The 11,022-nt window shown below is 41.3% G+C and overlaps 1 protein-coding gene and 1 long non-coding RNA gene across 2 annotated transcripts; one reads left to right on the top strand and one right to left on the bottom strand.

Moving 5' to 3' along the window:
* The first annotated feature begins 1,322 nt into the window (after positions 1-1,322).
* Positions 1,323-9,562, top strand: bbc3 (BCL2 binding component 3). The gene is made up of 4 exons (XM_047820740.1): positions 1,323-1,703; positions 3,082-3,332; positions 4,431-4,639; positions 6,889-9,562. The coding sequence occupies exons 2-4, from the start codon at positions 3,095-3,097 to the stop codon at positions 6,982-6,984; spliced, it is 543 nt and encodes a 180-aa protein (XP_047676696.1). The 5' UTR covers positions 1,323-1,703; positions 3,082-3,094; the 3' UTR covers positions 6,985-9,562.
* LOC125145917 lies at positions 3,334-6,790 on the bottom strand. Its single transcript, XR_007144388.1, has 2 exons — positions 6,036-6,790; positions 3,334-4,665 (listed from the first exon to the last, which is right to left on the bottom strand). It is a non-coding gene; the product is annotated as an uncharacterized LOC125145917 (long non-coding RNA).
* Positions 9,563-11,022: the final 1,460 nt, after the last annotated feature.

Genomic DNA, 11,022 nt, shown 5'->3' on the forward strand with positions numbered 1-11,022 from the left:
TCACAAAGGACAAGGTTACTATGTGCTCATTAAAAAATGGTAATAAAAATGGTTACATGGTATATGCAGAAAATACTAATAGTAAAAACAAACAATATGTTTGCATTTCCATTTCTAAGTACGATATAAAAATCTGAAGTCACTTCACACTTCATATGCCCACTCTTTCCTCTTTGAGTGCCTCCAGTCTCTTTCATATCCTCTCAGCAGTTTTTGGATCCTCTCTCTTGTGATGTTCACTCTCCGTTCTTCTTATTGTACGGGAAGAGTTTCACATGTTTGTGCTGGTTTCCTCTGGGTTTTCTGGTTTTCTCTCAAAAACATGCCTGTTTTTAAACTGGCTGCATATTATTGAATCTACATTAGTTGTGAATGAGTGTGCAAATGTATGTGGACACGGTGCACATCCAGGGTGTATCCTCACCCATTGTCTAGTTTTCCTGGGATAGGCACCGGATTTATTTTGACCTGTGTTCGCAGGATAGGCTCTGGTTCCACAGTGACCCTGACCAGGACGAAGTGTTACTGGAAAAGGTGGGTAAAAAAATGTATATTTATGTAGGGTGTACATACTTTGATGACAGCAGTGTGTTTCCAGTCTTTGAACACCTTCATTTATGAATTTTTGTTTAAATTTGCCCACTTTAGATTCCTGAAAATTTTAAAAACTATGAAATGTTCAATAAAGTAATGTGTAGTTAATTTAACAAGATAAAAGGCTTTATTTTACATTTCTAGCATTTAGCAGACACCCTTATCCAGACTGACATACATTTTATACAACTGAGAAATTAAGGGCCTTGCTCAGGGGCCCAGCAGTGGCCGCCCCTGGGAGTTGAACTCATGGCTTTCAGATCAGAAGTCCAATACATTAACCACTAGGCTACCACATCCCTATTTATTTACTTAAGTGATGCAATCAGATGACTAATGCAATCAGAAAAGGCCAAAAATCTTTCTCACCCTAACAGGCACTTATAACAGCCCACTATATATTTATATGTATGTTTTATGGTGAAATCCTGCACTGTCTCATTAGGGTCTGAGAGTCCTGTTAAAAACTCCTAACTATTAGTGTATGTTCGCACAGAGATAATTTCAGATGCAGAAAAAAAAAGAAAACAGAAGGAGGGTTAAAGCAGGGCCGAAAGCTGCTGCGTGCGTTGTTTTGTTGTCTAATCTACTACAAATCTAATCCCACCTCTTTGTTTGGATTGGGTCGGTGAAGTCGCCCACTCTGATTGGACCGCGTGACCGTAATGGTGAACTTCTACAGCCAATGGTGGCACAGGGGGGGCGGGTTTGTGCGCGCATGGGCGGGAAACGGCAGGTTGTCGCGGTGTCGGTGTTGTTGACGAGCATGTCGGGGCTTGTTACGGAACACAGAAAAAAAAGAGGGCGTGGACCAAAGCGAGCACGTCGCAACAGTAAAGCGCGAGCCGCTGTCATTACCGAAGCTCCACGTCCGCGCTGACACACGTTGTCAACAAGGGACCACCGACATCACCGAGGAATAATCACGCGTCATGAACGGATTTACTTTGTGACTCGAGCGAAGCGCGAGATCAGACCAGGAATAACGTGCATGTGGCGCAGGAAGGACGCCGGCTACTGAGCATCAAAACACCGTGTGTCCTAACAACACGCCGCAATATACACACAATATCTACACGTCCCCAAACAACAACACTTCTACTCTACAGGTAGGAATGATAGGTATTTATTTATTTATTTATTTATTTATTTGTGCATGTCCTTTGACGTGCTCACGTGTCGGTGTGTTGGAGCTCACTGGTGTATTAACGTTGTGACGTGTCACATACTCTTAATACCGTTTCCATGTCGTTTTTGCTATAAACAAAGCCAATAATAATAATAATAAAGTCTGTGTTGTTGTCACCGCGTGCGTGCGTGAGGCATCCTCTGTCGCGCGAGCGCACGCACGCACGGACGCACGCTGGCACGCACGCGCGCGCATTACGCAATAATCCTAACAGCTCCGTAAAAATCCGATCACGCGATTTTTAACGTTTCGAAAACGGCCCTGGTTGTAAACGCTTGTTCGCATGTCCCTTGGTGTAAATATTAGTTTCCAGCTTGTTTCAACACTTTTTTTTAAGTTAGTGTATTTTCCATATCGACAGTCTTAGCCAAACGGAAATCTGATTAAAAAAAATCTCAGGCGGTGTTGCAACTTGGAAATATCTTGTTGCAGATTTCACTTTTTTGGCGCGTGTAAACGTGTTGTGCTGGAGTTGAGAAAGCGCGCGCGCTACTTGATTACCGCTAACCTGCACGGATTTGTTTACAAACATGCACGCGCCGCTCGCGCGCGCCCCCTAGTGGCCGACAGCCAAAAGAGAAAAATATATATATATAAAAGAAAAAACAAAACAAAACACGATGTTCTTGTAAATAAATTGACAATTCGTTTGTTTCTTGTGTTTTTTTTTTAAACGTTTTTAAACATTTAATGGTCCAGAGGCAGGAGAACTGAACTCATTTTTTGTTTTGTTTTGTTAATTCAACTAAATAATTTTGAAGAAAAAAAACACATTTATTTTTATTTTTTTTTACAAAAATTATTTTCTTTTTCTTCAAAAATGGTTTTGTTTTGTTTGCTTCCTAAACGGGTTAGTTATACCTTGGTTTTGTTTGTAAAACCCCAATAAGATATGAGCTCCCCTGAAAACAATACAAGCTTTTGAAGGGGTCATGGTCCTGATCATGTTACTCATTATACTATACGTTTTATATACTGTGTTTTGCAGCCACATATTTATACTGAATGCCACACAACCCAAGGCAAAACAACTACTTTTTAATGTCAAGTTATTGCACACGTTATACAGACTGTGCGGAATGCCATAAACGTAAAAAACGTATACAGGCAACATCTAGGAATATATCTGAAGTGACCCCAGCTGAAGTGTTTGCTAACAGATTGTGCATAAATCCACAGCAATGGCTCCATATGGAATTGCCCCTAAGCTGTTCTCTCTCTCTCTCTCTCTCTCTCTCTCTCTCTCTCTCTCTCTCTCTCTCTCTCTCTCTCTCTCTCTCCCCTCCTTCTTGCTACAGCCACTGTTTTGTCATGGCCCGGCCACAGCCGGACAGCAGAGTGGACAGTCGGAGCTCTGCACAGCCGCAGACCTGCAGGATGGAGGTGTTGCGTCGGGATCCCTGGAACGCTGGAGGCACACAGCAGTCCAGAAGATGCAGAACTGTGGCTACTCAGACCAGCACTGTACCAGCACCCGTCATCTTCACACAGGACGCCGTGAGCGTGTCCAGTTCCCCCCAACAGGAAGGACCACTCAGAGACAGCTCAGGTATTTTTTAACCTTTATTCTGTAAACTTCACCAGCAGTGTGACTACAGTATGCTTTACAGCATGCTTGACCATGTTTGACCCCCAAGTCTTAATAAAATGCAGAAAAAAAGCATTTCAGGTGTTTGTGACAATGACCATAGTTCATGTTCAAGTGGTTTTTGCCCCTCTGTGGTCTTGCATTAGAAAAAAGGACATGTTGCAACTTGTCCCGTGGCTTCCTGCTGAGCACAACTCAACATACAGTATCAGAATGCTCATGCCGCACTGAGCAGTGGTCTTGCGTTGTTTTGGTCAGACACTCATTATTTACTAAATCTTCCCAAAATTTCCACAGATCGTCATTGCTTTTGTAGCCTCAGCTGAACCCTTCGGTGCTGTTTTTTTTGGCACCTCCTTTATAAAAGCTGCAGGCTTTTGGCCTGCCCCCCTAACACACACACACACACACACTGTCCATCCAATCACAGCCCGGCCCTTGTTCCTGTCCACCAATGACTGCATTTCATCTCAGGCTGCATGGGCTTACAGTTACCCTGGCAACAAGCCAGAACACCACTGTTCTCCCAGTGTTACTCGCTCTGTTCAGTCACCTGCTTGAAGGATTAGCAGAACTCAGCCCCACACACATGCATTTCCACGTCATGTGGAGCTATTTGTGCATGCTAATAAAGAAAGTAAAGAACATTTAAATCAAGACGTCATTCAATTAAGAATGCATGGTTAAATTAAAGACTCACTTGACTTCTAAACTTGAGCACTTTAAGCAGATTATTAGATTATACACAGATCATGATGTGAGTGTTGAAATTGTTTTACTAGGGGGAAGATTTATGAAGGTTTGAGAGGTTGATTGTTGAAGCTGTGGATGTTTACTTGGGTCAGCAAAGTCCTGTTAGTGTCCTGTAGAAATAATGTCTTTCCATTGGAGAAATGTTTTGCGTTAGAGACAGATGGAACATCTGTATGGTATGCCGATGTTCGTTCAGAAGCCCAAAAGAATGAGGAGCCTTGTTCATATTTACAAAGTCTCCCTGGTCTTTATGGAATAAGATGGAACTCTCTGACAGTGATAATTTCTTTTCTGTTTATCCTTCAGGGACGGAGCAGGAGAGGTCTTGTCCCAGCAGGATGCCTCAGCTCTTGCCCAATCATCTAACAGAGAGCAGTAGTTCCTCGGCTCAGTCAAGCCGCCGAGGCTCTGTGGCTGAAGAGGAGTCTGTGGAGGAGGAACAAGTGGTGGGCAGAGTGGCAGTCCAGCTGAGAACCATAGGAGATGAGATGAATGCTGTTTACCTTCAGAGAAGGGTAAGGAACCAGTTTGTGTGCTGTAGCTGTGGTGATATATAGTACAACCCTGGCCTTGTTTTGTGTAACAGTGATTGGTTTTGATGTGTGTCACTGACAGTGTTTGTGAAAATGTACAAGTGTGTGCGTGTATGTGCATGTAGCCTCCAGTGACTTTTCTTGTAAATGGATCAATGTGGTATTCACCATGGTTAGTGTTGTGACTGGAGTCAGATTTCCTGAAGTGGTTGAACCTTATGCCTTCCTTCTCCTTTCGTGCACCCCTGTTCTCGCTTTCTGCTCTGCTCTGCTCTGCTCTCCCTCCCTCCCGCTCTCCTTCCTTCCTGCCTCTGTCTTTCTGTTGCTCTCGATCTCCCTGCCGTATCGCGTGAGGAGTCGAGCTGTGGAGTAGGCAGGGAGTAAACACAGTCTAATCTCTCCCTCCCCCATGCAAACCAACTCCCCCTCCTCCCTTCTCTTCGCCTCTCAAACAAACACACATGATGTCACCGCACTCTGCTCCAGCCTACACACCCTTTTATGTACACACACAGAAATACACGAATGTACTCAGTAGACACACACTGACAAGCGCACACTGACACGTCAGTCATCTTCACATTCATGTACCCAGACAGTGCACTGTAGGTTTTTGTATTTTTTTGTTTGTTTTTTTAACACTTTCACTTGCACTGTCACACAATCTCAGAAACAATCAGTTCTCAGTACAAATGATATACATAATAAAACTGGTATGCTGCATGGCTGAACCTGCTCTTTTGGGAATCACATGTATGGCTTGTTTTGTGCTCCTCTGTACTCTGGTACCAGGATGCTTTTACGGCACATGACACAAACATTGTTTACTCAGGACCAGTCAAGAAATTATAGGTACTTCCTCAAGCAGCGGAACAACAACTTTGGCTGGATGTGGGTGTGTATGTACAGGGCTAGTAGTGTGGAGGTAGAATGCACATCTTGTCTCCTTTCATTCTCACTACTCTTTATCTTCTTTCATGTTCAGAATGTTTTTCCCCCTTGCTGACACACTAGTCTATCTTATACTCTCTAAACAACAACTAAACACACACATACTGGTATATATTCTTAAGCTTTTTTATAAAATTCTCTACAAACGACTCATGTGACATTACCGGGTGCGTGTATGGTCATTTCTTCCTGTTCTTATTTTTGCTTCCTGTAAACTATTGCACTTATACACAAAACAAAACACCTAAAGGAAGCACACTGAAGCAAACCGTCACTGTTCACAGGTTGTTCAAGAAAATATACATAAGCCCTAGAATTTGGAGTGCTTGGGAATTTGTGTTTACCTGATATTGAAACACAACCAGTAATTATTGTAGTTGATTAGAAGTTGCACAAGTCTTTATTAATGAAAGTTAAGGAGACTTACCTTTTTAGCTTGCTCATAAAGCCTAGAGATCAGAGGTTGTCTGCTGGAGAATCTGAAACTTGGAGAATAAATGAGTACATGCTTGTTTACTAACTGCAGAGCAATTAACATTATAATGATAGGGAGGACTCTGTTGTGGCAACTGGGATGTAGTTGCAGTTCATGACCTGTTGTGTCATGTTAACTGTCTGCTGCTCCTGTGTTCTCACATAACCTCTGTGCTCGTCTGTCACTGTGTAATTACTTACACACTGCAGTATTCTCTCCCCCCCTCTGTACATGGCCTAGTGATTTCAGTGCCACTTTTCAGGGACTATAGAAGTGATCTGTCAGTTATTTACTAACTGTCTGACTCCTCATCTCTCCTCTCAGGGTTATTTTTAGATGATGACTCAGCAGTTGTTGAAAAGCAAAAGACATTGTCTGACGGTGACTGCTTTGCAAACATGCTCGTCTAATACTCAGACGCATATGATCACTTTCTCTTTGTTGCCGTCTTCGGTCACGCGTGCACACAAACATAGCTGGGGTTCATCTCTTTTTTTTTTTTGACTAGAAAAGTCTGTGATTGTCGAGGACTTGTTTGTTGTTGATGTCTAGCTGTCACTCAAGTAGAGAAAGGATTTGCTTTAAAATTGCTTTGTAATTCCTTTGCAGATGATTTGAACTTTTGAATGAGGTTTTGAATGAACTTTTGCTTAGGTTTACAATCTTGTGCAAGTGCACACTAATGAAATGCTAACCACACACCATACAATCACTCTGGCATGACCACTGATTGTAATTAATATTAAGTGTGTTGAAGGTACATTGTGTTCATACTTATCATGACCACATTCTGTATGTTTTTTAGAACGAGGGTGTGCAGCGGCAGAACTGGAATGGCCTGTACAATGGCCTGGTTGCCTTCATGGCCAACACCATCAGCACCCTCTACCAGCTCAGATAAACGGACGGGTATTTGGCACTGGGGGAGTGCCGGCGCTCCCCAACACAGCTTCTAATCTACTGCACTGGCTCGGGGACATTTCTGCAGGCCCAGAATTCACTGTGGATTTTTTTTGTTGTTCTCTTGTTTTTTTTTGTGTTGTTTCTGAATTGTATGTGTTGTAAATTGTTATTTTTTCCTGTCTCTTTTGGGAGTAGTTTCATGTAGCAAGTGACTGAAGTGTGTGGGGGGCATGTTAAGGGGAGATCTGTGCCTCTATAGATCTGTGAAGCTGTGAAGCACAATCGGGAGGATGCTTGTTTAATTTTTGGAAAACGTTTTTTTTCTTTTCTTTTTTGACCAACCTGAAGGCCTGGGTACTCTGTGATCTGTCAACAAATGTGTCAAAAAGTGAGTTTAGGCGTGTCCAATTCACAAGTATAGATCATTTCTAATTATGAACTAAATTGCATTCACTTTGTTTTATTCACAACCCTGTCTACACACTAGCAAGATTGTCATTTACAAAACAGAGCAGCGTTCGATGTGATATGGTATAAATTATAAGCAAATTATCAATTACTCAGTAAAATATTAACTCCAAAATGTAATTGAAAGAATTTTGTGCCATGTGCAATTAATTGTCCCCAGACCTCTTCTTTTTCCCCCCATTCAACCATATTTGGAACACAAAATAGTAAGAACAAGCATTAAATAAAAATAACGTGACATTAGGTGTAATTTTATGCATTAGTTCCTACTATCATTTATCAGAACCTACCTGGCCTATCAGGACTTGTATGCACATGTTCTACAAACTGTAAGCAACGTCAGCATCTTTTACCTAGCTAGTGTAAATGCAGGGTCATCACACATCTATGTATGACAAGCATTCAAAAACAAATGCCAAAATCCAGGTCTCCAGAAAGCACTAATTGAAAGGATGGGTTGTACCTCAGGCACTGAAATGCTGTATCTGCTCTTAGCTGCCTTACAGTGCAATACTGCGTCACAGCACAGGGAATATGGCACCACTAAATGAGACTATCAAAATAAGAGATGTTCAGGTGACAGACAGGCCTTTCAGTACCACACGCTTCCTTTTCAGCGATCAGTGTGGTGAATGTGCCTTACATCACCCTTTAAAAACCTACATGTGCTTGATTTAGCAGGGGCAGTCAGTGAACGGTGTTTGGGGTGGGGTGGGTGGTGGGGTAAAGGGTTAGTGCCTTTGTGCTCCCACCTGCATGTATACTTTGGAACACAACATTCAACACTCATTTCAAAGATTGATCACCTCCAATGGAGGCCCTAGAATTGATGCCAGAAGCTTTGTGGCCCCTTCAGGCCATAGGCTGTCCAAATGGCTGGGTAGCAGTGTTAATATTTGTAATGAACTTGTATGTAAATATTTTTGGGAGAAAATGGCAACAAGCAAGAGTTAAAAGGAACTGGCTGTTCTCATCCCGGTGTATCCTGTATATTTTGGTGAAACTTTAAAGTACTTAACAGTTCCTTGTTTTTGTCTGAAAGCTGTATGTCAGATTTATGTTTTCCTGAACATTTTATGGACCAATGCAGCGAGGTTAATAAATTTAGATCCAAGAACTATTTAAATGTTCACAGAAGTTCACTAGATTTGGAAATATGATAGCCTCGAGATATTAAAACAGGTTCGGTTTGTGAACATTCCCCTTACAAATATTCTAGATCTTTATCCTGTCAAAGGTTAAGGTATTTATTTTCCTTTCCATTTCTATGCCTGGTCCTTAGTGAGGAGTCAGGATGTAACTAATATTTTTTTTTATTCTAATCTATGCCCTGTAAGCAAGGCTTGTAAAGATCAACTAGATTGAATGAGCATGGACATACAGATTAGTTCTCTGTGAATCATACTGTGTGTATTTGTATTTATTAACAAATTTTTTGTAACAACCCCCACAACAAAACTACAAAGAAGTAAGAAGCACAACATGCTAAATGAATTTGCGCTGTAATTTAATTAATGGTCATGATTTTTGCTGCAATAACATTACGGAAGAAACTGAGCCAGACTTTTTTTACTTGAAGACAAGTTTCAATATGTAGGTTCGTTGTCTTTGAATAATGAACCTCTGGGGCCTTCCACTAGATTGCTTGCATGTTGCCATTGCTCTAATAAAGAGTTCTTAGGCGTGTATCTAACCAACCACATATGCTATGTCTGTGGGTAAACCATGTGAAAACCTTGCTAGCACTCTTTTTTTTTGGGTCCTCTTTATTCACGTGGGTACTGTACTGTATTCCAGAGCATACTGAGTACCAGTAATCTCGTGACTGCCTGTCTTATGATTTCCTGTGTAAAGCAGTGGTGTAAACCACTTCCTATGGACAGTGTGTGGCTTGTTGTGGATAGGTGTATTTTCTGATGCACTCTCTCCCTGAGGGAAAGGCCTTAAGTGTGAACTGTGAACATCACACTGTGCTCACGCTCATGTCAATCTCATTTTCTAGCCTTGTATATATTTGCTGTTTGGAATTTTTTCTATCAATTTTCTATATGACTTTTGGTATGTTTTTCCCCCTTTGACTTTTTAAAATAAAGAGAAATATGATAATATTTATGAGTGATGTGCTTAATAAACACCATGATTAATATCAAATGACAGGTAGTACAACACAAAATTAGTTTAGACTAGTTAATTTAGCATTCAATCAGTATCAGGTTCACTGGCTTGTAGTAATTAGTTAGCTATTACACCATCTAGGTGTGTTGGCTCAATAAAGTAAACAAAAATATCTCATATATAAACTATTGTTTTTAGTGATATACTGTTTGTGCTTACTGACACAAGTGTGAGCAAATATTTTAAACAGGAAAAACAGGTTAACTCCACAAGCAAATGGCCGGTCAAGTATCCAGTCTGTGGGTTTTTATGCATTCATTTCCTCATACGTGAACTAATTTTTTAGCTATTACTGTTTTGTTTATGCACTGTACAGCTAAGAGGGTGACAATCTAAGAATACGGGCTTTGTTTTGTTGCCTGCAAATGAGTTCAGTAATAATTGGTCGTACACATGAAATTGAAAGAAGAAAAACAGAATTACCATTCTGTTTACCTGGGCCAATCAGAGGTAGCGTTCCTTACTTTAGGTCTGGTAACAGGGAAATGATTGGCTGTTTTGCTAAAAGCCAGGGGAAATGGACAGTAGGGAGCAATGAACACCACATGGGAAGGGGACCATCAAGGTTTCAGTTAAGGGGCTATGTTGGTAATTAATCCTGCCTTCCTTTAACTGGGGAAAAGCACATCATAAACGGTGTCCCCTATGGTCTTGACTTTCCCCTTTCCATGTGTCCTTTCACCAAAGAAAAAGAACCTTGTTTATTTATCTGTTGTTAGTAGTTGCCACGCACCAGAATGCAATGAGCTCATCAGCATCTATCCTACAGTACAAAGAGCGGTTCATAGCCATCATATCTACTCCAATGTCACTGCTCCAGACTAAACAGATCAAAGTCCAGAGTGGAGAAAATAAGAGATGTTAGCACATGACAGAGTTTGACCCATCAGCAATACCTAGAATTTCATTAATTGTTGTGTCTGTGTAAAGACAAAAGAGTTGCGTATTAATGGCACACCTCCTCAGCACCTGTCTAACTGGTGTATCCTGTTCCAGTGTATCCTGTTCCAGTGTTATCCAGAGTGAGACACAACCTGTTAGCTTGGTTTCTGGTGTTTAAAACAGTTCTGGTCAATCTAGCTTCTAAATCGTTTACTTTACATGTTCCTAGCATAGCTGGCAATTGCTAACAGCTGACAATTGTGCTGGTTTAAACCATGTTGTCTGGAATTCCAGCAGACCAGACACTCTTGTTGAGGGACCTTCCAGATCAAAACATTTATTGTTTCTCTTATGCTGCTGAGTCACCCAGTATGCTAAACTACGTCATTGCATATAGCTCAGCCAAGGTCATAAATGAGTTACCCAACCACTCTTGATACATAAACTTGTACTCACCTTGGCTTTAATTTCTCACTTTTCTCTTTTCAATGTCATCTGCAATGTGCCAAAC

Source organism: Tachysurus fulvidraco, chromosome 11 (genome assembly GCF_022655615.1).
Source record: "Tachysurus fulvidraco isolate hzauxx_2018 chromosome 11, HZAU_PFXX_2.0, whole genome shotgun sequence".
Classification (NCBI taxonomy): Eukaryota; Metazoa; Chordata; class Actinopteri; order Siluriformes; family Bagridae; genus Tachysurus; species Tachysurus fulvidraco.